Raw genomic sequence first — 27,828 nt, 5'->3', positions numbered from 1 at the left:
CTTGAAGGCACTTCACACACACACACACACACACACACACACACACACACACACACACACACTCCTTTATCCCCATAGTATACCCGTTTAACAATGATGGAGAAGCATAAAATGATCAGCAGATCTGATGAGTCTTTGGTTAGTCTGTCTGGCAAGTCCTTCAAAAAGAGAAGAGTACAAATTCCAGTGTTGTAACTAGCTTGGAAATTAAACACGGTCTGCCCTGGTTAGTATTTGGATGGAAGACCTCCAAGGAATACCAGGATTGTTATGCAGAGGCAGGCAATGGCAAACCACCTCTAAACATCTCTTGCCTTGAAAACCCCATGGAATCACTGTAAGTCAGCCACAACTTGAAGCAAAAACAAACGAACAAAAGAACCTCGGCAACAACGAAAGAAAAATCCTGTGTTATCATTAAAGACTAACACATTTATTGTAGTAGGCCCACCTCCACCATTAGGCAAACTGAGGCAGTTGCCTGATGTGGAGCATTGAGAAGGGTGGAACCTTCTCTATCCTGCCTGCCTGCCTACCTGTTGCTGTCTATGCCTCTTCCCAGGAGCTGGAGCCCCTAACCTTTCTTGCCCTCTGTTCTCCCAGCCCTCTTTAATAGCAATGTGTCAACCAAGCATGTATGCCCGAGAGGGCTTCCTAAACTTTCCAGAGATTATTTCCTCTTATGAGGGTTTGGCCATCAGCTTGGTTGCCAAAGCAACCAGAGTGCTCAGCAGGGTTGCCTGAGAAATCAGAATGACAGAAAACTCCTGCACATCTAATGAGAGTGTGGGAAGCCCTATAGAGCATGTGTGCATTGCCACACTGTTATTAAATAGGGCTGAGAGGACAGAGGCAAGGAAGATTAATGGCTGTGCCTTCTGGGTGGAGGCAGAGGAGGCAGGGAGGTGTTTCATTATGAAAATGAGGATGGTAATACTTATGGTTTTTAAGCACAGGGTATCTTGACACTGGAAAGGCATTTTTTCTTCCTGGTCCCAAGAGAAAGACCCAAGATCAGATCATCATTCTGCTTATGTCTTTGCTTCTAAGAACAGGTTCTCATGTCACCTGTTGCACTCAGGTACCAACACATGCACCTATATTGCAATTTTTCTAAGCGAAAGAAGTTGAAGGAGCAAGCTGGAAGGCACTGGATCACTGCTGTTGCATATTTTGCCAATAAAATCTGCTATTTAATAAAAATGTACATGCCATTCTCAGCTGATGTGAGCTGCGCATATTTTGTACACAACATATAAAGTGAGGAGATGTGGTAGGCTTAATATAAAGCAAGAAACTCCTTGTTCAAATCTCATTTAAGCCATAATCTCACTAGGTGGCCTTAAGTGAGCCATTGTCTTTCAGACCCAGCCTTTGACTGCAAACCAGGAATAACACTGTTATCTTCCCACATAGGGCTGATATAAAGACTACTGAGATAGAAGAAGAAGAAGAGTTGGTTTTTATATGCCAACTTTCTCTACCACTTAAGGAAGAATCAAACCGGCTTACAATCACTTTCCCTTCCCTTCCCCACAACAGAAACCCTGTGAGGTAGTGGAGATGAGAGAGCTCTAAGATTGCTGTGACTAGCCCAAGGTCACCCAACTGGCTTCATGTAGAGGAGTAGGGAAATCAACCTGGTTCACCAGATTAGTGTCCGCTGCTCATGTGGAGGAGTGGGGAATCAAACCTGGTTCTCCAGATCAAAGTCCAAACCACCACTCTTAACCACTACACCATGCTGGCTCTCAAGCGTGGTGAACATGTGAAGTGCTTTGAATACTCCGCAAAGTGCTATATAAGTGTTAATTTAAATAAAATTCTAATGGTGGGGAGCCCTTGGTGGTGGTGGAAAGTGCTGTCAAGTTGAGGCAATCCCATAGGTTTTTCAAGGCAAGAGATGTTCAGAGGTGGTTTGCCACTGCCTGCTTGCATTGTGACCCTTGGGGTGGGGGCTCCCATCCAAATACTAACCGAGGCTGACCCTTAGAAGAGCATATTACCCCCAATCCACAAAATCTTTGGAATATTTGTATGTCGTTGCTGCCATGAAATGTACCCTGTTTATATTGCAAAGGGGAAAATGCAAGCGTGGCTACTTCCCCTCACAACCTTCCCATTCTCCTTGTCCTTGGCAGGGGAGACACAGATATTTAAAAGCCTGTGCTCCTGCTGGTTGCTACTGCCTTGAATCCAATACAGCAGAAGCTAATGCCTATGGTTGAGAGAGAGATCTGGGAAGGAGTGGAAGTGGGAGGGCAAGTTTGCTGCCTAAACTCTCAAAGCAAAGTTCCCCATCCAGCATTCCTGCATCTCCAGACTCCTGGACCAGTTCTTCCACACAAGGTTGTGCTTGTTCAAGGCAGCAGCAAAGGTTTGTGTCACCCATTGCTCTCCTTGTCACAACCAACAGCTGGAAGGTGTCCGTGACATTAGCGAAGCCGCAATCTGCACAGAAATTGCAGACCCAGGATGGGGACACTGAAAGAAGAACTGCATTTTTCCAGGAACAAAAAATAGCGGTTGCTTTTAACTGTGCCGAAAATATGTGACAGCCCCATCAAAGCAACATCCTTGGCAGAAGATGAGTCGACTGTGTGCTGCAAACAAGAAATCAAAGTGCACTTATTGTGCAAAAATCTTGATTATGGGGAAAACATCTGAAACTATACTGGAAAAGTTAAACTGGTACTTGTGATACGGCCAGTTACTAATAAAATGGCTGGCATTTTATATCTCCTTGCTATTAAGATTTTATTAGAACATTTATCAGGCAAAACAAGCTGCTCTCAAGTAGTGCTGAGAGAACCAGGGAATTAGGAATGTCCTTTGCAAAGACCGCCTGTGTGAAATGTGGCACCTTTCAAGCAAGGAGTCTTTGGGCACCTTAAAGACTAACAATTTTTTCTTCCAGCATCAGCATTTGTGCCCTGCCACCAAGGAGCTCAAGATGGCACACACAATGGTCCTAACCACAACATCATAACAAAACCTCCGTGAGGTAGATTATGATGAAAGATGGTGACTAGCACAAGATTACCCAGTGAGCTTCAAGGCCAGTGAGCTTCAAGGCTGAATAGGGATATATCCCCAGTTCAAATCCTGTTATCTCCAGTACACTCTATCCACTCTACCACACTAACAGCGCATTCCTGATCTTTAAGGGCAAAAGCCCTTAGGAGGCCAGGAAGGTGCTGCGCTGGTGTTGGGGCCCTCCACACCAGCATCTGGGCTACTTACACCGCTGTAAGTGGCTCCAACGCCAGTGGGGAGGGTCGGACAGTGGGCGCTGGGCGCTGCCGTGGCAGTGCCACTTCAAGACGCTGATGGGGCCTTCTGCCGGCTTCCCACTGGAGTAAAGGCCCTGGGGCGTTCCAGAATCCTGGGAGGCGTTCCTGGGGTGTTCCGGGGGGAGGAGCTGCTGTTAGGCAGCCTCCTGTCCCTGTTCACCCCAGGTACACTGGCGGCAAGAGGAGCGAGGCTGTGCCAGCTTTTTGCTAGTGCAGCCTCGCTTTTCTCAATGAGGCGAAAAGGCCCCGTTTGACAAAAAAAGTCTCTAAAAGGCTTTTCTTTGTCTTTCGGAGGCCGTGGAACGGCTTAGGAGGCAGTGCCTCCTCCCTGCCATCCCCGGCCACCACCAGCTCAGGAATAGGCTGTAACTCTCTAGTGCTCAATGGCTGTGTATTGCTCTTATTACGTTAGGTGAAGGATGAATCCTATGGCAACAGTATTAGATAGATATTTGAGAAATTATGGTGACAACAGAGTTCCCTGTATTTTGTTCTAATGATAAAATGCAATGCATAAGAAAACTAGAGGCTTTCAAGAAACACCTTGAAAAATTCAGCAGCCAAAGGAAAAAGTTTGAACTATGATTGCCCTGATAACTATGCCAAAGGCCCTATGGCCAACAGAGTGCTTAAAGAAGGTAAAAGAATCTTACAGCCCCATTGTCCTTGGATCTGTCGAGGTCTGCATGATGTCTTCCAAACATTCCCACTGAATCCCTGGGATTTCTGAGTATTAACTCCTTATCCAGACACACGTGATGTTAAGTGGATGTGAAAGAAACATTGCACCCTGTCATTATACTCAGTGTACATGCTAGTTGCTTAGTATGTGGGGTTGAGTGTAAATGCAGTGTGCATTAAAATCAAGATGTCTTACCATTCAAAAGCTTCCCTTCATTTCGACAGTGAAAACAAGAAGAAGCCAAGATGTCAGCAAATGGATCACATAAGTACCATCTTTTCCAGATATGTTTAGTTGTTCAATCCAGTGGGCTTTTTGGTGGTAAATGTTTTATACCATGACAAAGACAACAGCTCTGAATTTGATCTACAATAGTTGCTTTTCAAACTTTTTAGCCTGGCTGTTCTTTGGGGCTGGTCCAAGACATGCAACTACACTATGCAACCCAAGATATGTCCTTCAGGTTCCATTGAAATAGTGAGTACAGGCTGTTTTGGTATAACCATTGGTTTTCATGCTACTTCACTGAGTTCCTAAAATGTTGGCTGTTCAGGCAGTGTCTTCTTGCCACTACTTCTCTTCAAGCGCCAACACAATCTTGCCACCACCCACTCATCTTTCTCTCTATGGAAAATCCTGTCTTAAGCTCAAGTGACTGTTTATTAAAAAGTCATTAAAAACCTTTGAACATAATCGGAAGGGCCTTGTCTCATGCAGTACTTAATTGTTTAAATGGGGTGAGTGCAAGAACATTACCTGGTGGAATGTGTCCATGGCCTTTTAGGACAATGCATCTGCTTGTTTTGTGGCCCAAAATGTTGAAAGAATTTCCACATGTTCACTTGAAATAGGGGAAGGAGAAAACCTTTGATTGGCTAGAGTGGGAGGATACCCAGAGAACAAGATCTGGCTTCGGGACTGTTTTGAAAGGCTATGTATCTCTGTACTCAGCTTTGAATATCATCTTTATAACATATTGCCATATAGTCAAAGACTGGGGTAGCTGAGAACCCTAAAGGCCACACAGTGATTGAGGATGAGGAAATCTGGCTGTTCATTAGACTGTTTTGCCATCCCTGAGCTATTTCACTGAGGTCACTTACTGAGTCCTGGTTAACACCCAGTAACAGTAGTGAAATATGGGTGGCATATATTATTGTTTGTAACATGTGGCCTTTCTAGAAGGAGGTTCATATCTGTTGCTAAGCAGAGAAAGAAGCATGAGTTACATATCTTTTGCAGACAGAAAAGTCAGCTTGTATTAAATGAAACTTTTTGAATATTGAATCCTAAGCAAGTATTGCCCCTGAACCACAATTACAGGCTGAAACTGTTTTGCATGTAACAGTGGTATGTGTACTACCTTTGATTGGAGGAAGTTCCTCCAGCCTTTCTCCAACTTAAGTGGCTTTTACATTGGAGGAAGAGCCACATAAGGTGGAGGAAGTTTCTTTAGGTTGGAGGAAGGCTTCACACTTTACTTACTGAAGTGGCAGAATACATGCAAATATCTCTGTTGCTGAACCCTGTGTGCATATAGGCAGGTAGGTTCCTTCTCTGCTTGGGAGAGGCTTTGGCTAGGGGTTCTGTACCTCATATAGAAAGGCCAACAACATTACTAACATATTCAATGTTTAAAGTTTCTCTCCTGATCTTAAATGAATGTTGAATGATGATGCTAGCTAGTATCTTGCAGTTAAATTCACTTTAATACAAAGTTTAGAAAGGAGAACATGCCCCCACAGAGAGCACTACCCTCCACTAACAACAATCTACTGGTGGTCCCCGGCCCAAAGAGAGTTTGGCTGTCCTCAACTAGGGCAAGGGCTTTCTTGGCCCTGGCCAGCCTGGTGGAATTCTCTTTCTAAAGAGACCAGGGCCCTGCAAGATCTTAAAGAGTTCTGCAGTTGCCTGCAAACTGGCCTATAGTTCCGCCAGGCCTATAGTCGAGGGCAGCAACAGTTTTATCAGTTTTATCCCTACCCCCTTCTAAGGTATAATCAATTGCTGAATTGACTGTATTGCTGGGCTTGCCGGGGCACTGTTTTCAGTGATGCACCACTTGTCTTCATCTACTGGTACTGATGAACTATTAGAAGCGATTTAAACAATTTTAATAATTTTAGATTGTGATTTATGGTTTTATTGTTATTATTCTATATTGTATATTATATTGTCATATTGTTATATTGATGATGCTAGCTGCCCTGGGCCCGACTTCACCCAGGGATGGAGGCCGGGATAGAAATCGAATAAACAAACAAATAGTCTTTAAAACAGAATGTGGACATTTTGAACAGAGCAAAACGATAATCCGTACCTGTGATCGTGAAGCCACCTAAAGGAATACAAAACAAAGGGAGAGAGAGAAAGGGAGAGCTAATTAACACCTGTTTTACTGTACTGCAATGCCATTTGTAACATTTAAACTTCTTTCCTAAAGTAGAATTATCTAGTTCCTTAGAGAAACACATGCCCAACTGACAAAAACACTAGTTTTTGTGTAAAAATATAATACTCATTATCTAAATTTTCTGTTCATTCAAGTTTTATGAAAATGTATGATTTCTATTGAATGCATCATGCCTGCATCATCTTCTCTTTGGTAAGTTTTAGTACTACAATACATGTTTTGTTATATTGCCATGATACTATATTCCTCATACCATACTCCATTTCATTAGTTGATGCTTACAGAGATGGGAAAATTGCAATGTGTTCGGTGTCAAATCATATCCTCCATTTTACTAAATTTTACAGGGAAGAGGATGGAGGAGACCAAAGGGTCCAGTTATTGGAGCCCTCTAAATGTCACCCTAATGTCTAGATCTGGCCCAGGAATTAGGAAACTTAGGAAAGCATTCTCCCATATGGAAATTGGTAGTTTTCTTCTTAAAGCTTAGTTGTGCTAAAAACTTGGGGTAGTTCAGTGGTGGAGCACCTGTTTTGTATCTACAACATCCCACATCCACTATCAGTTAAAGGATCTCAGGTTGCAAAGATGGAAAAGACCTTGGAGAACTGCTGTTGGTCAACATGAACATTGCTGGGCTAGAAGAATCAATGGTCTGGCTCAGTAAAATGTAGCTTAATCTGTTAATTGTCAAACACCCACTCTGTCACTATAAGAAAAAAAAAAGCCTGCCCATTTCAGCCTCTTGTGTACAGAAAGTGACAAAAACATTTAGTACACGGAATGCTATCTGTTACAGAGTCTATTTCCCCCCAAAGCACTATACAGAACTTCCTAGATTTTCTCACACTTCATTGTCATGGTACCCATTCAATTGAATCAAGCAACTCGTTTCAGGAACTGGTATGTGAACTGCTCCCCCAGGACATTTGCTCTACTCTATTAAGGGTATGGCTAAGTGATGTAATTCTAACAGCTTCCAAAAACAGGCTAATATCTATGTACTTATTTGCTGAATGGCTCTAGGTATCCAAATGAGTTTTACAGGTTTTTGCTTTGGTCGCCCCAGGCATGGTTTTTAGATTCTTCATAAAGGGGAATACAACTGAATGGGTATCTCTCCTTCATCAACCCATGGGCTCTGAGCTCTTGAACAATACCCATTTGTTGAACACAAGAAATAACATGTAAGAGACAGAGATTTCTTAAACAAGATGAGAGGGATTTAGAATGGGAAGCTGGTGTGTATGTGTGCATGTGGAGGAAGAGACAGTGCTCAGTGTTTTCCCTGCCCATCATTTCTGTTCTCTGTACCAAAGCACCCCTTCACCGCATTTCCCATGCAATGGGGGCCCAGTTGTGCATTTATCTTGGCAAGCAGATTGGAACCTAATGTCTAATTGAACTACTTATGTAGTGGGCCTGATCCTGAGATCCAGAACTGATTCAGAATTATCTTTCTTCAAGGGATGTATGAAACATAGATAGTTTTTTACTATTGTCCAAGATTATCCGTGTTCAAAGGGGAATCACCATCGATAAGCTATCTTGTCATACTGCAAAATATATTAAAAAATCTTTATGCTCTCTTAATGTATCAATTTGGCTATTATTTTAATCTAGGACTGAGTCAACCATACTGGCTTCCATCCAAAAGCCCTCTGGATAAGCTGGATGTTTCAGTCCATTGCCAAAGAATTTAATGGAGATATCTCATATTTTCCCTGCAGACCTTGGCATGCTGATTTCAATTGAAAATCCTAGGGACCATCATTAAACATTAAATCCTAGGGACCATCTCTAAATCCAGCAGATATAAAGAATTGATTTACATATACACTTGACATCAGTTATTTTCACTTTAAAGTTAAATTCTCAAAATATCTTTTAGAAAAAAGCAATGAAATAAAACTGAGCAAAATAATCAACTTATATAAAATGCATAGATTGATTGGGAAAAAATGGAAAAGAGATACAAGAAATGCAGTGCTTACCAAGCTCATTCAACAACAGGGCTGTGGAGAAGACACAGAGGGACAAACACAGAAGAAGAAAACACAATGAGCAATGAAAATAAAGGGAACATTGATAGAAACGCTCCAGATCCAGGAGACCAGAAAATGTAGATCTGTAAAGCTGCAGGATATCACTACTACGAAGAGAGAGAGCATGAAAAATAATGGAAAAAGAGACATGCTTCATGGAAATGGGCTATGAAATTCTAGAAAAAATACAAATCCATTTCCCACCCCCAAATTTCCCTTTGACCCTGGATCCATATCTTACTTCTACATCAATGACAGTTCTGCCGGAGATTGAGGAAAGAATATGTCCCACTAGATGTCAGTGAGAATTTGCTTCATTCATTGAGGGGTGGGGGTGGTACTTCTGTATATAACATTATGGCACAGGAGGAGATTCTATATGTGTCTTTCCCACATGCAGTTATGAATTTCTGATCAGGACCATGGTCTTGATACAAGGGGTTGCATGGTGAGTATCATACATGTATCATGGCTTCTAGGACCTTCCTTCCAACTTTGGCCAGCTATGCTACCAGATAAACTGCTCCTAGATTTTGGAGGAACTGTGGGAATGATCTCTGATGCACCATAAGAAACTGTAGAAGGGGAAAAATAGGTAGACCCGAACCTACATACAGGTGAAATTCTATTGGAACACCAATTGCATAGGTGTAAGAGAACACCAATTGCATAGCGGCTAAGAGAATGAGCTGTGCTTTAGGAGGTATCTTGTTTGAAACCTGCCTTTGCTGTGAAGTGGTCTTTGGCAAAGCACTCTCTCTTAACCTTGGTCCCTGACCTGCTTACAGGGCTGCTGGAAATGTTTCAACAGGTAACAAATGTGAAGTACTTTTAATACAGAAACTATTACATAAACGTCAAGTATTATTATATGTACTGACATGGTAACCAGGCTAGAGGTACTAGAGTGAACTCTGTTAGTCCTGTTGCTTAGCTATCATGAATGACGGAAAGCTGGAACAGTTACACCAGCATAAATGAGCTAAACTTATACCTTAAGTAGCCTTTAAGGTAACACAAAAGACTTCGATGTATTCTAACATCGTTTGCAGGTAACAGCCTATTTTCCTCTGCTATGTGAAAATGTCCTGAGTTTACTTAATTTATGCTGGTTTACGGTAACTGTCATGGCTTCCCATCCCTCCCAAAGTCACCTAGGTAGTATTTCTAGGGATCTCTGAATTTATTCTGAGCATTCTCACAAAAAATTGAATTTCAGCGTTTCCTTGAGGAAGGCATCATTTTACAACAAATTTAAGTTTATAGTGAGGATGTGGCCTGAAATAAAAACAACACACGCGTTCTGAGTAACTATGCTCACTCTTCTCCTGCACTCATTGGCAAACTGTCCAGAGAACAGGGGAGGAAATAATATGCTCTAATGTTTCTGAATCTATCCCTAGAGAACCATATACTCTAAAACAAAACAAATAAATCAACAAAACAAAATTGCTCTATTGACTCCAAACACTTAGCATCAAACAAAGGGCTCCTCACAATTAAGTTTTACAGAGATGCCCTCTTGTACATGAAGATAGGTGATTATGCTCTGGTTCAAGATAAGCAACAGTGTCGAAGTGAACTCAAGCGGGGGGGGGGATGAGAGGTTTGCTGCTCGTGGTTTGCACATGCTTCTCCCCCCCCCCCCCGCATTCCTTTTGGTAAAACAGGCTTGGCAGATTTTTGAAACAATACAAAAACATACAAAACCTGTTTGACCAGAAGTAAAAATGGGAATGGTAATATATCATGAGTAGTGGTTCATCTTTCAGACTTCCTTTAAATTTCCAGCCCATAAAGTGAAAACACTGTCATACGTATCTTGTTTTCAGCCTAATAATATGGATTCTGAACTGAAACAAGGAACTTGCTTCATTACACACATTCAGTGCCCAAAAGAGACACCCATGAGATCATTCCCACCATACTGAAGCATGGACCTCTGTGTATGGAACCCTAATGTGGGAAGCAGCTTTAAAAGGCTGGAGGCTTTCCAAGAAGAAAGCTAGACAATAACTTGACAGGAATGCCTTAAGCAGTGCATGCCTTGTTTTTGAGGTGGGAGACGAGGCTAGGTGATCTATTGAGTACTTTCCTACTCTAGGACTCAAAGCACTCTGAACTACAATGTATGGGCAGAAGAGAGTCAAGGTTAGCACTTCTGACCCAACCAAGATGCATAAAGGGAAGCACCCCAGAAGAACTCACTGTCCTGTAGCAGTTTTCCACATCTTTCCATTTCACAATTTAAGAGCCATTGTACAATAACAAGACTGCTGAATTTTCAGCATCAGTGGTTCCTTTTAACTAGGAAGTGCTAAATGGTTATAATTGCAGGTCCAGCTTGTTTTATTTTGGGATGATTAAACATTTTACAGCTATTGTATATTGAATTGCCATATGTCCACTTAATTTCTGCTCATTCAAAGCCTGAATTTTTTAAAGCGGGGAGGAGGAAGAGAAGGTGGAAAGAGTTCACCGTAGAATACATCTGTAGTCGATTTTGAGAAGCTTTCCAATTGCATGACCTAGAAATAAGAGCTAAATAAATGAAACTGATTTCATTAGGATGAGAGGCTGGCTTTAAGGTCACATTTCACCTCTTCCTTTCCAGCTTTACTAAACTGGGAGAGAACAAGCTTCCCTGCTAGATTTGCATCAGGATTATGTGATCCTGTCACAGTGAAATATAGTTTCCCCAAATGTGCTTAATGAGGGTTGCTGCCCATGACAGAGATGGCATAGGCAGTGCGCACTTAAGGTGTTCCCTAAAGGGGACATGCATTTATTTTTCTGTATGCACAGATAAAGAGCCCGTGGTGAGCTGCAGTACTGCAGTCAAAGCTCTGCTCACAACCTGAGTTCGATCCTGAACTGTCTGTTTTATGCTATATTATCAAGACTTTTGTTTTTTGCGTTTGTTCATTATTTGTATGCTGTAATACATGTTAATTGAACCTTTGATGTTACTATTATTTTGTAACACTTTGGAGTAGTTACAAGTGATTAGATAAACGCCTGTGGTGCTTTGCACATTTTTTCCTCTGTCTCTTATCAGAGGTTTCTCGCCCCTCTTTTCCTTTTTTTACTATGCATCCAAGCCAAACCATAGAATGTTTCCTAAAATCCTCAGAAGTGTGAAGAAAGCCTCCTTAAATATGCATCCACTCCTCTCTAGCAGTCCAATACATGTGTGCCTTCCTACTTCACTGAAATATCTGACAGTGGTAGAGGTAGTTGTTTTATTTCCCCTAGAGTTTTGCTTGTATATGATTTCTTCTTTGCTCTGCTCTTCCTCCCTTGTTCTTTTGGTCTGCCACACCATCATCCAAGCAGAATGCCTATTTTCTTTAAGTTGCACTCGGGGAAGCTAGATTGATTTCCCCATGATTTATAGAAGCTCATAATGACAATGACATCAGAACTGATTTAGATCATCCAGCTACTGCCCACCTTAAACAGCCTGGCTGAATAACCTGTCAGTTGTAAATGATCCCAGCTGAGGTGGAAAAGGTCCAAAGTCAACTACAATATTAAGCTACTATTTCCATTACCAGATCAAAATGGGATTATTTAAAATTTACAAAAGCATTATCCAAGCAGAATTGGCCAATGTCCACATTAATTGGATTAGTTTTCAAGTGCTACGAGTCTTGAGAAAGCTTTCAAAACTTATCCAGGGTTGTATTATGATCTATAAATATTCTGACCATCATGCATGTTTTTCCAATTCCATTATGTTGCCTATGCAACTTATTCCTCCTACATTGCCTCCTTTATGTCCTTGTTAACATTGTTAATACATTATCAGCCCATTCCTGAGCCGCGCAGGCAGCCCGACCCAAAGGCCTTTGGAGGTCGATGAAGGCCTCCGCTGGCGCAAGGGCCCACAATGCCGGCTCCCGGAAGGGTGGCCCCAGCGCCGGAGTGCAGGCCCGACCGCCAGTCCCTGGCCGCCGCCATGGCAGCACTGGGCCTGGATGCCACTGCAGCCTCCTGCCAGCATGTGGCCGCTGGCAGAGGCCGCGGCAGTGACCCGGGAGGCATTCCCGGGGCGTAACGGCACCCCGGGAGGTGTTCCAGGGGCATTCCGGTGCCGCCCAGGGATGCGGGGCCGACATTAGTTGGCCTCCTGAGCCGAAATGGCTCAGGAACACCCCCCTTTTTTTTGCCAAGGAAAACTTTGCAAAGATACATTGCAAAGATCACACTAAAGATTCTGAATCCAGCTTCTTTGCCAATGCATTTCAAAGGAGGAGGATGGGGCGTCCCTTTCCAGACCCCATAACTCCGGACCCCCTGACCCAATCTTTACCAAACACTGGGGTTCTTGCAAGGAGAGTCCCTTCTAGCTACCCTGAAAATGTGGGACCTCTACCTGCAAAAATGCCCCCACAGGAGCCACGGAAAGGCGTTCCTGATAAAGCTGAATTTTCAGGAATGGCAAATTTGGCTTTGCCAACCTTTTGGATTTTGCTGATTTGGTAAATCTGAACCAGAAATTTACCAAAATGGCATTTATTCGGTATTTTTTCGATTAGTTTTTACTGAATCAACAGCTCTACTCCTCATCACTTTTAGAACATTTTCTGTTCTAAAAGGTCTGTTTGCCTACAGTTACTCCTCTGTGGATCCATTCAGACATCGTGCAAAAACATTTTGTTTATTTTAACAATTACTCATTTGTGAAACCAGAGTTCAGCACAAAGATGATTACTCTAATTCTGGTAAGTTTTGACAAATCCTGGTTTCATTGCCTTCTCCATGTAGCCTGACAGTGCATTGCCAGAGTGTGTTGTCAAATTAAACTAGGATTAATCCAGAATATCTGCATTTGTGTATCACGTGAAATCAGTTAAGATTCACTGTGCTAAAAAAACCACCCTGAGATCCTGGCATCAGATCCTGGGCATGATGTATCTTAACTGTTAGTGATGTGGTCTGCATTCATACAATCACACTAACCATAGTTCGTTTATATACTAGAGTTTAATTCAGTGTCTGAACTGAGCCTTTCTATATAACTTGTAAATTAAACATCATTAAGAGGGTAATGCAGTAATTAGCCTTTTGAGAATGATGGCTGTGATTATATTTTGAGGGAAGTAATGCTTTATTATTTGGATTTTATATTACCTGCCTCCCAGGGCCTTTGATTTATATGGCGTATTTAAGTAGGACATCATAGCCCGTGGGAATATAAGTATTTAAAAGGAAAAAAAGAAAAGAGGAAATTAAAACTGTTAAGATTGACAGGGATTGTGGCAAACTCATTGGAAGCTGATTGAGAGGCAAGAAGAAGTTGTGAGAGAGGAAGACACAAACAGAGAAAGGTCATAGTTTCTCGAGAGCTGTTTGAGTTGACTCTCACACCTTTCTTTCTTCTTCGTAGCCATATTGGTTCCTCAAGCACAAGGAAGAAACTGCACTCTTTCTCATATTCCTCACGATCAAGTAATCTAAGGGTAATGAATTTCCTGTAGGAACACAAGACAAAGGCAAAACAAATGGTTGGCATTACAGGCACACACACACATGCTTTAAGTACGACCAGTTGAGGTGGTGGTTGACTGTAGTGATAATGGAGGGGAACACACATCCCTGGCTTTTATGTATGTGAAAGAGCAGAAAACGTACATTCTTGAAATTTCCTTGGTTGGCTCAGTTTGGTTAAGGGCCCCTCACTAATTCAGCTCTGAAATCAGATAGATCCACATACCAGGAATTATTTCAATGACATTTTCCCCTTCCCATATATTTTGTTCTTTTACTGTATTTCAAGAATTTAAGGTAGGTGCCCTTATTAAAACAACCCTAGTGTTAGAAAAAGTGATTTAGCAATGGCCACCCAGTGTACTTCATTGCTAAACAGAGATTTGATCCTTGGTCTCTCACATGGTATTCTGATGCTATCCCACTGCACCTGACTGGCCTGAGGGTTAAAGGTGATGGGCTATGGCTCAATTCATGACCAGTGATTTAGCTCTCTGCCCTTTTACATAGATAAAGGAATGTGTACTTTGGGACTCCATGAGCTGGAATGTACTAGGGCATCCATGAGTGATCAAGGCAGGTGCATACAGGTAGGGCTCAGCCCCACGCAGCCAATCCCCCACCTTTCTTCTCACTCATCTCCACCAGACGGGGCTCCCCAATTTCAATGTAGAAGGTCTTGTTTTTCTCATACTCCTCATCATCAATTACTTTGATTGATATCGTTTTGCTGAAACAGAGAAGAAGAAGAATAGAAATTCAAGAGCAAAGCAAGGGGGGGGGAAGGAGAAGGAAGTAAAGGAAATAAAAAAGGGAAAATGCATAGATGACAGAAATATCCAAAGGATCATCAAAGGTTCATTTCCCCAGGCAGCTGAAGTGTGAGGTACTGTGTTTTTATCATACAAGTCACAGCTGTTTCCGCTACAAGCATATTTTCCCTGAAGGATTTTTGGAAGCCCATGCAGACACAGAACTTGGCGAACATGCTGTAATAGCTACAAAAAATGTATACAGCTTTACACCAGTTTAACTGTCATAAATTCTCCCCCAGTTCTAGTTTGGTGAAAGTGCTGGAGACCCTCCATTAGAAATCCAACCCATCCTCAAAATATTTACAGGATTCCATGGGGACTGGGGAATGGTTATGTAACCAATGCACAGAAGTTTGTATTGCAGATATTTCCCCATATGCTTCCTACTTTGTGTTTTCTCCTCAGTGATGTTTGAATATTGGGGCAGGATCTTCAAACTCAGGCACAGCATTGACAATAGTGTTTGCCTCACAACTATGGAGCGCAACATTACACCTGGTTTTAAACAAGTACCTGTTCCCTCACTTATTTACTGAGTAAATGAGCATAAATGCACAAGTGTAGATGTGGCCCCCCCATGTTCATTACAGAGATGTATCAGGCAGATTCAGTCCTCCTCACAAGCGATGCAGGCATTAGAAAGATTGGATTGTGGGTCTTTTCATGGGGAGGCTTTCTTGTGGTTTGGGCACCAACCTGCGACTTCCTTTTCTCTGAGGGACAAACTACACAATACCCTTTTTAACAAGTTGTGTCTGGGCTCCCAGGATCCAACTCACTTTCACACAGCAGCTGCAGAGAACATTGCTCTTAAAGCCTGCAGGAACTTCTTGATGTCCCTGTGTTCCATTTGTTGTTTTTCATTGTTATTGGGCAGAACATGGAAAAATACTGAAGAAACCACTGAAGAAAAAAGCCACAGGTTGGCACCCAAACCATGGGAAAGCCTCTGTGTGAAAATACCCCATATTATGAAGAATAAGGGCCATAAAAGACCACTGGGCTCTTTTTTTTCTTTTTGTAACATTGGGGAAAGTGGCTAGTAGCCCTGAGCAACAGTATCTGGACACCACAGATGGTTGCCCTAAGCTTTGTCATCCAAAACAAAGAAAAAAAGATTTAAAAAAGCAAAGCAGAAAAAAGTAGCGAATAAGTAACAATATAATTAGCGAGAAAGGGCAGGAAATTCAGAAACCTCTTTGGTAGATTGTAGTGGGGAAATACGAATATTCATAAAGCCATGCTGTGTAATTCACTATGCATATAGAGAGGCTGTTTATATGTACAGATGAAGACATCCAATCACCCTAAAATCAACCCATTCATAAACTCAATCACACATACTCTCTGGTGCTCACCATACAGCCATATGGCATTCCCACTTTCCAGTTGGCCAGCCCACTCTACTCATCTGTTGTCTGCACTGTTGTGTAGCAGGCCTTGCCCATTACCTAGTCCCTCAGAACTGAATATCCCAGCATTCTACTTTTCAGTCTTGAGAGTACTTTGCCTGCCATTTCCGCACAGTAGGAACTGCAGCCCAGGTGTATGCACAGAGGGGGATGGGACCTTAAAGTTCAACGGAGGAAATGGAGCTGCTTTCATCTGCAAGTGAACACTGACAACGAAAATCTCCAGTAACTTCAGGAATCAAATTGAAAAGGCCACTGAGGACATATGGAGAATGCAAATGAAGCTGTTCTTGCCCACAGCTTTACACATCTTTATACATGTATAACGATTTTGGCATAATGGTCTTTAAAAGGACTAGACTTGTGTTTAGGCAGCTTGAGTTCTCTTCAGGAAATGTCAAGCATTTACCTATAAAACATCTGTGAAACCTACTTACATCAATACTTTTTCTCTTTTATCCCTTTGAATGTTCCGATTCCTGTACATTATGGTGAGGAAAAGCACATGTTTATATGTGGAAAGCCTCAGGTGTAGTGAACTTTATATAGGGAATGGCCAGATGAAGATGAAGCAGACCTGCTAAGAGGTTCTGGTTGGGAGGGAAATTGGGTAGAATGCTGGGGAGTGAGTGACAGGTGAGGGACAGTAGGAAATGGGGGAAGCTGGTGGTGAGGAAAAGGGCAAGAGGTGACCCCTCATGGGGTTTTCAAGGCAAGAGATAAGCAGAGGTGGTTTGAAGGAGCTGTGAAGAGACTGAAAATATATCAAGTACCGTACCACATCCCAGACCGTGACTATACAGCCAAGGACCTTGGGAGCTATCCGGTAGTGTGTGCAAAGTTAGAGGCTGAGCCAGAAGATAGTTCTTTGGACAAGGTTGACCAACAGTGTTTGAGCACTTCAGGAAACAAAAATCACTTAAAAGTGTCAGAAGAACCAACTTGAAGTGAAGGTGCATTAACACTGATCAACTCAGCTATGTCTGTGTGTCAGATTTTGACAGAAAGTTGTTTGCATATAGAAACATCATTGTTATAAATATTGAATGGATACCTTCTTTAGTCAGCATTTGTTCAGCCAGTCTTTTATTAGTCGTTTTAAAGTCCCAACATAAATAAGATTGACGTGTACTCAAAAGACACTGTATTGCCACAGGGCTCTTATAAGATATTCTGATAGGGTCTAAACATGCATTCACAATAGCAGTGGAACTCCAAGACTCAAGAATCATATCACATGGGAATCCCATGATGGGATCAATATTTGGTGTCTCACAGCTAGAGTAAGCAGGATGCTGAGAGATGCATGAATGGAGCTCCTGAGGTTTTTTAAAAATAAAATAAAATAAAATTGGTAAGTAGAACCCAGCTGCCTGAATAGCCCAGACTAGCCTCAGCTTGTCAGAGCTAGGAAGCTAAGCAGGGTTAGCCATAGTTTGTACTTGATGGGAGACCACCAAGGAAGACTAGGGTTGCATTACAGAAGAAGGCAGTGGCAAACCACCTCTGCTAATCTCTTGCCTTGAAAACCTCGAGGGGTCACCATAGGTCCATTGAGATTTGTCAGCACTTAATTATTATTAAGTAGAACACACACACATCTTGCTTTGGATAGGGGCCAGAGCACAGGGGAGGGGGATTTAACACACAGGACCGCTATGGCTCGTCCATTTCAAAAGAATATATTTTGTTCTAATCCCATACATGTAAGAACTGAAAAGCTTTGGCCTGTTGGGGATTCTGGAAGTGCCAGAATCCAGTGTCCATATTTGTTAAAGCTGCCAAGCTATGAAAGATGTCTGGGATGAAATCAATAAAAATTGCTCTTCTCAGACCCTTGAAGCTAGTCTAGGATGTTTTAAAGTTGAGCACCCATGAAAATAAATAAAGCAGCATATTAGAACTTCAGAACACACAGATGGCTGTGTCATATCTACCCAAGAAATGACTGATTTAGACAATTCAGGGCTGCCTGAATTGGCAGATATAAAGATACTTCTCAATAATCTTCTAAAGGATGTTGTATCTATGGCTTTTCATACTCTGAAAACACCAAGGGGATTGATTTTTCTAACTCTTGAGACAGGAAGAAAGGTTGGGGGAAATATTGCTGAATACCACTTGTCTTCCCCTCAACTGGTATTTTTCCCCAGCCTGGAAAGATTTCAATTACATATTTTCTTATCTGTAGCCTTAGCAGAGATGCCTTATGACCTCTTCTGCTTTCTTTTCTTAAACAACCACCTAAGGCAATCCATCTGTTACAAAATAAATTGTAATTGTAATAAGCAAAAAAAGATGACCCTCCCCTAGAAAATCCACCAAAGATGTATGGTATTAGATATCTGCCTATGAATTTGTTATTGGAGGAACAGAATTCTAATATAAAAATTCTCTCACTGCATACATGGAAGTCATTAGATTCCTTTTAAATTGACTCAAGTTGGTATATTTCACCAAATGAACTCTGAGACATTGTAAGAGAGAAGACTGTGCTGGTGCCTTTCCTCTCAGCAGGTTTGTATGCATAGTAAATGGGGGTGGGTGGGTGGAAATGTGTTAAATAAATAAACAAGGTGCATTCAGTCCTTAAAATGTGGTTATTGTGGGAGCAGGGCTGTCAAAGATAGGACATTTTGAAGGACTTTCATTCATAGGGTCGCCATGAGTCGGAAGCGACTTGACGGCACTTAACACACACACATTGTGGGAGCTGGTGTCACACTCAGCACTGTATTGCATGAATTCTCAGTTGTAGTTTCTGAAAAGCTTCCTACTTGAAAAACAGTACTTCATTGAAGAGGTTCATACCTTGTGATTACTCTAGATATCAGGTGCTCAGATCCAAGATGGGTAAATACCTTCAAAGGAAGTCAAAAGTGCAATCTGTGGTCTTTAGTAGGTGGATTCCTTGGTAATACAAGACACACTGGGGAAGGGAGTATATATGATAGATGTGGGACAACATGCTGGCATTGGAGGGAGAAGTAAGAGAGTGGGGGCTGTAGAAAAGAGATGAGCAGTGCATATGGAGTGTGTGTGTGTGAGAGAGAGAACAAAAGACTGGGGTCAGTGTGTAAGGGGAAGTATTGAAGTATTTGAGCCAGTGAAGATGGAGAATAGGCCTGATGTTCTGGGAAAGATTATAGAAGTATGGGAATGGAAAACCAAAGAAAACCTAGCAGAAATCAATGATATGTGAAAAGTCCTTTGTTCTACATGGAATGCTGCAATTATACTTTGATAAAACACCACATGCCAACTCTTGTATTAAGAAAATGCCAAGGTGAGTGATGTTATGATAACTGTACCAAAATGTGACTGTCATCTAATTATGAAATATTTTGGTACCAGTGTGATTTGAAGCAACATGTAATAAGTGTATTTTATGGAGGGTTGGTCTATGGATATAAGACTGATACAAGAAGGTGGAATAGATAACCAAGCAGAAGTTGAGGAATAAAAATATTATATAACTCAGAGCTGACATAATCTAGAACCTGACTTCATTCAGACCACTGGGAAGTGACCAATCATCATTCATCACATCTTTATGGGTCCAAGAAATAAGCTATAAACAGATCACAAATCTGAGGAAAAGTAAAGAAGATTCAATCCAGAGGAAAGCTCCTATCAGATTTCATGAGGCGCTAAAGACTTTAGCTTGGATTGGCCAGTCAAAGCTTAGAATTCTATAGGACTTGTTGATAAAGTCAATTAGTTTATACTCATTAATTTGTAGTTTAAACACAGGAGCTAAATAGTGTTATAGAAAATCTGATAACTAAAAGTGAACTACAAGTGTGAGCAGTAAAGAGTGCATTGCATTAATTACAGTTCTGTCCTAAGCACAGTCACATCATTGTATTAGTTACCGTGCAGTCAGAAGCAGAGTCACACCAATTAATATACACTAAAGTAAGTGGGCTTAGAATTGCACAACTCTGCTTAGGAACACACCATCAGTCTTGTTCTGTCTCAAGGTCCACACCACCACAAGTGAAATATTCTTAAATCATAAAAGTCTGCTGGATCTCACAAAGAGTGAAAATCAGTACTTCTGCTGTAGGGACAATTGGGTAAGGGAAAAATGTAACTAGCAATAGTATGTGTATTGCGGCTCTGAGCCTCACAAAGTTATTTGTATTTAGATCTTACACACTGAAATTCTCCAACAGCATACCCTGCGTTGACGAGAGCCAAAAGACACACACAGTATAGCTGGAATAATGTTATTTGGAATCCCAGGTAGAGGGAAGTGTGGAACCTGTACAAATTATTTGGCTAGAACCAGAATCTCTGAATTTGCCTTGACATTTCAAAGTAGTAGAAGAAGAGTTGGCTTTTATATGCTGATTTCCTCTACATTTTAAGGAGAATAAAACCAGCTTACAATCTCCTTCCCTTCCTCTCCCCACAAGGGACACCTGGTGAGGTATGTGAGGCTGAGTTCGAAGAGAACTGAGACTGGCCCAAGGTCACCCAGCAGGCTTCATGTGTAGGAGTGGGGAAACCACCCCAGTTCACCAGATTAGAGTCCATCGCTCATGTAAAGGAGTGGGGAATCAAACCTGGTTTTCCAGATTAAGGCCCACCGCTTTTAACCACTACACTCGGTGTCTCTAGTAGGTGAGAGTTCATGACAACTGTACCATCAAAGGTTTCACCAGTTTATGGTGTGTGGGGGAGAACAGTGTGATTCAAAAATCTACAAAATCTGGTCGATTGGATTTGCTGGGAGGGCAAATGACACAAGTATTTACAACTTGGTACTTTCATACCATTTTCAACTCTGAAAAATTAAGTTTGCAGCCTGGATGGCTGGATACTTTGCAGTCTATTGTGTTATGATATAACTGCAGGGGCAATTCAATGAGGTCTCCCATGGATGGGGGGAAACTCAGTTTTTTTAAAGTTATTTCTAAGTTAGATAAACAAAATTAGTCATAAAATAATATATTGTAATTGAAAATTCATTAATATTGTAGACCTGGGCTGTAGGTCCAAATCCAAGTTTGTATTATGAAATTCCCTAATTGGTTTTTACATTGGACTCAATTACATCTGCATAGGGATTTCTACATCCATTGTATAGTATCCCTTTAATGAAATGAGGGACCACAAAAAATAAAAAAGAAGGTGCAATGTTATTAAAACAAATGAGTAGTGCTATATTCAAAGGCGTAAGAAGCATGAGAGGCAGAACATTCTCTTATCTACGTAGCTGTAGCAAACACATGGCGCTGAATTATGTTTCCAAGCAACTACGGACTGTTAATTAGGAACAAGAATGAAAAAGACGAGCAAGCAGCCCTTTGCAATTTTTTCAAGAACACAAAATGGAGATTTCAGTGCAAAATATGAAAATGTGCTGTTTTCTCCCTCCAACCCACCCAGTAATTTCTAGAAATAGACATATGAGTAAAACTGTCAACAGCATTTCAGTGCTAAACATTTGTGCCAGAGATCTGCCTCCATAACATACTTTCAACATTTTCATAGTATCACTACTTTGCAAATGCATTCATTTTATTTCTGATATAATGCATTTATTATATTTCTGATATAATTATATATGATTATTTCTGGTATGTATATATTATAGTATGTATATATTATTATATATTATTACTGCTGATATAATGCATGATTATTAAGAAAGGGAATCAAAATATGATGGTCAGAATCATAATGTTTATATAAATCTATGTGTGTATGCATTTGGAACACCACTTTCCATATCAAAAGGGATATCTTAGTCCAGACCTGGAAAAGGTGAGGAAAATTAAAACACGACTGGACCACCTTCCTTATGAGATGATGTTAATGTATTTGAGGGGAGACACAACAAAGGTGCATGGTGTGGAGAAAGTACATAGAAAGAAGTCTTTTTCCTTATGAAATGTCAGAACTTGGTATTACCCAAAGAAATTGATGGGTAGTAGGTTCAGACAAAAACAGACAGCACTTCACACAATACTTAATTCATTTCTGGAATTTGGTGCCACAGGGTGTGGCGATGGCTACTTGTTTTAAAAGGGGATTAGACAAATTCATGAAGAATAGGACTACCAACATCTATTAGCCTGATAGATAAACATAACCAGTTGCTAGTGGGCAGCAACAGCAGGAGAGAGCTACTGCCTTCATACCTTGCTTGTGGGCTTTCTGGAAGCATCTGGCTAGTCATTGTCAGAAACGGCATGCAGAACTGAATTGACTCTTAGTCTGATCCAGCAGGACACTTCTTGATGTTCTTATTACTTGAGATGTCCTAGTGCAGCTGTTGCTGTTCCTCCCACCCTGCAATCAATTATTTGTGTGCATACCCCAAGGGAAACAATGCCTCTGCTGAACCTCTTCCAGCTACTGTTTCTCTTCAGCCTCAGTGGTTTATGGATGCATCTACAGTACGAACTTCTGATTATTTCTGATATAATGAAGCTTACTGAACTACCAGGAAGAAACATCACAGGCATACAGCATACAAAGAAATACTGGTGCTGCTATGATTGCACCCATTCAACAAAATGGCTACAACTGTCTTCTGGATTTCCTCCTTGGTCACCAGTTCCTGGCCCAGGATATCCATTTGGGTGCAGCAACTTATACTTCTTTTCAGGTTAAAGTCACAAAATTAAAAAGAGGTGTATCAGGTTGTAAAAGTTCCTCCACATGGTAAGCTGTGGATGTGAAGCAGGCTAGCTATTTCCACTGTGCCAGCATAAACCCTTCCTTGTTTCCACACATGTATGAGAACTATCTGGATTGTGATGACACAGGATGCGCTTTTATCCCAAGCTGCAAAACAGGTCCACTTTTAATGTATTTTGCAATATACATCCATCTTTCTCCCTCTGCATGTCTTTCTTTTTCTGCTCCTCTCTTCTATTCCCTGCTACCCCAAGCTGTCATATTCTCCTTAAAAAGAGAGAGAAGAAAATGGTATTGACCTCATTGTGGCCAAGATGTGGGTCACAACCTGCCATCTGAAGACACATGGTGCATATTGATCTGACCTCCACAGGCATCCTGCAATATTTGCTGTATGCACCCCATAAAAGAGATGAATGAAACAAAAGCAAGTGTGCCAACAGGATGGCAATTAGAATGGGTAAAAATTCCATTCTGGCAACAAATATGGCAACTATAAAACACCAGAGCACGAAGCAAAGCCAAGCAAAGCCCACACTTCCAAAGCTTTCCAAGAGAAAATGCCTATCCCCCTACCCATAGTCCATTAGCTTGATCATGCTGGAGAGCCAGCGTGGTGTAGTGGTTTAGACCAGTTGTTTGGACTCTGATCTGGAGAACAGGATTTGATTCCCCACTCCTCCACATGAGTGGCGGAGGCTAATCTGGTGAACTGGATTTGTTTCCCCACTCCTACACACAAAGCCATCTGGGTGACCTTGGGCTAGTCTAATTCTTTCAGCCCCACCTACCTCACAGGGTGTCTGTTGTGGGGAGAGGAAGGAAAGGTTATTGTAAGCTGGTCTGAGTCTCCCTTAAGTGGTAGAGAAAGTCAGTGTATAAAAACCAACTTCTTCTTCTTCTTCTTCTTCTACGGCTGGCAGCTATTTAGCATGTGACTGATTAAAGGATAGTTCACACACTGCTACAAAGTGAGGGTTTTACACATGGGGTACAGGAGCAAGCTTAGGGCTCAGAGAGCCACTTTCAGCACATGTAGATTCTTCAGTGTAAATCAAAGTTCATGTAAGTGAATGCCTACACCAATGGGCTCTGTCATGAAAAAAGAGCAGATAGGTGTTGTGAGTGTGATCTGTTCTTGTAGGCATTTATGTTCTTAGTCCACCCTGAAGGTTTTCTTCAGAGTGAGGAAGGAAGGAAGACTCCAAGACTTGCACCCATGCTCCACTACAGAGAGGGTATGTCATGTATGAACTGGATCTGAGATTCAATTTAAGCGTACCATCAAGTAGCCACCATTGCCTTCAGCAACATGTGGGGAGTCATTTCCCATTCAAGGTCCATTCTTCACGAAGAATACTTGCAACGCAGGGGCCAGGCTGGCCACCACAGCCACTCAGGGAATAGGTGGTATTGTGTAAGTCCTAACAAGCTCTTGGATAGCTGTTATCTATCTAAGCATGTAATGATCAGTGGCTGAGTCCAAGCGGGAGATGGAGAGAGAGTGAGAGAAAAACAGTGAACACCAGAGACCTTATTCCATTAGCAGTTTCGGCTGAGAGGCAATGAAAACAATTTGTCTCCTTGCCCCGCAATCCACTCTAACACTGCAAAACAGATTGAAACGCTGATTGCTCTCTTTCACTTAAGGGAAGGATTGTGGTAAACCTCAATAGTACATATCAACAAAAGCACGAGCAACAAGGTTTAAGTAGACTCTATCATTTTACTCAACAGTGCTTGAGTTGTGCTCTTAGCAATGCACCAACAGGGTTACTGTTCAACCTTCACTTGCAAATATTTGCTTTTACAGCCCATTTTTGTGCGAAAAAGAAATGACTGCAACTTTCACAAATTGGCAAATGATTGCAGCTTTCACAAATTGGCCAATATTAGCTCCAGTTCAGAAGTATGTATGCAGTGCTGGTGCTCCTTCTGCATGTCCAGTGTCGGGCCACCAAACCAGTATTTGGGCGTTCTGGCAAGGGCAAAACTAATTTGGAAGCATGAAGAACCTGAATCCAAGCCCTTTCACCCTTCTTTCCAAAAGGGAGAGGAGACCAGATTCAACCCCAGATCATCCAAAATGACCAAACCTGACTGAACTACAGCGCCGTAACTGGGGGGGGGGCAAGGAGGACAACTGCCACCCCTGTGGCATGCAGAGAGAGTGGCAGAACTGCCTCTCGTACCAGGCCCGCTCCTCCTGTAGGAGAGGCAGTTTTGCTGCCCTCTCTGCATGCCACAAGGGCAGCGGCTGCCTTCTTGCCCCTCCCAGCTACGGCCCTGCTCTGCTGATTGATTTGGTGTTGCGCATGGTTCCCCATGCAGTGCTAGGAACTGCAGGTGCATCTCTGGGTGCTTGGCCATGACAGCTAGCACCAAGGAATGCACCTGCAGAATTCTTTTGTGCAGTTCAGCAGGGGATGTGCCTGGGGAAGCTTGGTTCTTCATGCGCCTTGGGCTCACTGAAGAAGGATGGCTACTGTTCATTATTAAGGGTGCGTTGTGGTACTTGTACAAGGAGAATAGCAGGGTTTGGGGGGGATGCGTGGGTGGGTGATTTAAATCTGGGGAAAAGCAGAGTCAAAGGATTAAAACCTCCGCATTGTGCCTCCCATCCATTTAGAACCCCTGAAGGTAAAGATAGTCAGTCCCCTGTGCAAGCACCAGGTCATTATTGACCCATGGGGTGACGTCACATCCCAACATTTACAAGGCAGACTGTGTTTACGGGGTGGTTTGCCATTGCTTTCCCCAGTCATCTACACTTTACCCCCAGCAAGCTGAGTACTCAAAATTAGTTAAAATACCTTGGAAGGATGGAAGGCTGAGTCAACCTTGAGTCGGCTACCTGAAACCGACTTCCGTTGGGATCGAACTCAGGTCGTGAGCAGAGCTTTTGACTGCAGTACTGCAGCTTACCACTCTGCACCACGGGGCTCTGTAGCTTACATAAATAGAATACCGTTTGTCTTAGATTGTGCCTTATCACATCTAGCTCGGCCCTTTGATTTATGACTTTTATGGTGGTTTGAGTAGTTTTGGTGTGAATTTAGGGATATTTTGTGGTTAGGGTTGCCAAGAGGCCTGGAGAAAAAAGTCTTATCTCTTTGACAGAGGCTTAATGTGTGGAAATGGGCAGCAGAAGCTTTTAATGGCATGAAGGTAAATAACATCACCTCATAAATAATATCCTATTAAGGGTCTATTAAAAGGGGGAGGATATTTTTTGAACAGGCCAGTTGGCAGCGCTATATCATGGTGCTGGCATTTGTTCTTCCTGTGACACTTTCAGAAATACACCTAACCTCCCGTTTCCTACAGCTCAAACAGATGGGCACACAGATCCCACATCTTATTCCATCCATAAAATGCAAATGGCAGGGTTGTGCAGCTTCACCTTGGGCAGCTTCAGTTGCCTCAGGACCCTTCCACCTCCACTATTTTCATTATTTGAAACTGGGTTCACTCTGTTATTAGGATTGTAAAGGGGAAATGGTGTGTTTTTAAACGACTCTTCTTTCCCCCCTTTAAATATTAATAATGAAACAGGGAGACCAGTTTCAGCAGCAAAACCAGCTGGAGACTGAATGCCCTTTTCCTTCCCTGCATTACTTGAGATGGGTGCCTTGCATAAATTTCAGAGAACACACCTTTTAAAGAATGTAGCAATTAATTTCTCTAGACACAACTCAAAGAGCTGGCTCTTATAAAGCCCTGCACAGTCTGGGGCCAAGGTATTTGAAAACCTGTGGCTTCCATATACACTTGTTCATCAGCTAAGATCTTTTGCAGAGGTCCTGCTACGGCTATCCTACATTCAGAGGTACAACGGATGGTGACCAGAGACAGGGCCATTTTTGCTGTGGTAGCTTGACTTTGGAATCCCCCCTTCACAGTTGTCTGCCTGGATTGCAGCTGCTCAATCTATTTTCCTATGCATTTTGAGATGGAACTAAGTGTGCATGGATTTTTCTCCTTACCTGAATACTGTGTTTCTCTATATTTTTCTGACACTTGTGGTCTATGGTCAATTTTATATGTATTAGTACATTATCACTAGAACTCTATTTTTATTCACCGGTGCCAATTAGTTTTATCTTTCTATACCGGGTTTTCTCCTATATTTTCATTGATACGTTTCTGTTGTGTGCTGCCTCAGATGTTTTGAATGGAGAGTGTCTGAGGTAAATATTTTAGGTAAACTTAGAATAAATAATGCTAGTGGTCGCCTGTTCCACCTGTACCCTGCGTGTCATTTTCCATGTTCTCATTTCCCTCCTGTAAATGTCAAAGTCACCTTGCCATTTCTGGTCCTGTTTAAACGACGCATAAAGGAAGTCAAAATGCCATATATGAATAGTTAATGTTTTATCACAACATACTGTCTCTCTCTTTTAAAAGATGGAAAACAAAAGACCAACAATAATTGATTGTTCATGCATAGTACTCAAAATACACTTGATGAATTGTTATTTCTACCCAGAAAGGAACTTTATATTCACTAGGGAGAAGTTCAAACTATATTTCAACTGCCCTGATAACATGCATAAAAGTTCCTTATAAGGCATAACTTTGGATGATACCAAAATGCACACATATGGATGAATCGGGTTAGGGTTCATTTGATCATTCCGTGTGTGTGTGTGTGTGTGTGTGTTAAGTGCAGTCAAGTCGCTTTCGACTCATGGCGACCCTATGAATTAAAGTCCTCCAAATCATTCTGTATCTTCTATCATTCTATATCTGCTATCATTCTATAGCTTGTATTTAATCAAACATGGCTTCTAAGGGGAAAAGTACATGTAACACTGAAGCGCCATTTAATGAAGTTGGGTACCCAAAAGGTTAGGTGAAATAAAATCCAATTAAACAATGAGATATATTTATTACAAAGCGCACAATTATGTGTATGTGTGCACAGTATGTTGTTACTAGACCACTGAAGAAGGCTTGGGGGCCAAAACGCATTTGGCATGTGATTTTAGATCATTAACCCTGTATTTGCTGTCATAAGG

The 27,828-nt window shown here is 41.8% G+C and overlaps 1 protein-coding gene across 4 annotated transcripts in view; it reads right to left on the bottom strand.

Annotated features, from left to right (window-relative positions):
- SLC8A1 (solute carrier family 8 member A1) overlaps positions 1–27,828 on the bottom strand; it is a 290,502-nt gene that overhangs the window by 39,058 nt on the left and 223,616 nt on the right. For 2 of the 4 annotated variants that reach the window (XM_056853930.1, XM_056853932.1), the window contains exons 2-3: positions 14,550–14,656; positions 6,296–6,313 (exon numbers count right to left, since the gene is read on the bottom strand). In XM_056853930.1, coding sequence (XP_056709908.1) covers positions 6,296–6,313; positions 14,550–14,656 — 125 coding nt within the window. Of the gene's footprint in view, positions 1–6,295; positions 6,314–8,382; positions 8,404–13,806; positions 13,911–14,549; positions 14,657–27,828 lie in introns of all 4 variants that reach the window. The other 2 variants (XM_056853928.1, XM_056853931.1) reach the window with 2 other exon arrangements.

Source organism: Euleptes europaea, chromosome 7 (genome assembly GCF_029931775.1).
Source record: "Euleptes europaea isolate rEulEur1 chromosome 7, rEulEur1.hap1, whole genome shotgun sequence".
NCBI classification, from domain to species: domain Eukaryota; kingdom Metazoa; phylum Chordata; class Lepidosauria; order Squamata; family Sphaerodactylidae; genus Euleptes; species Euleptes europaea.
This window is presented reverse-complemented; position numbering and strand designations above follow the sequence as displayed.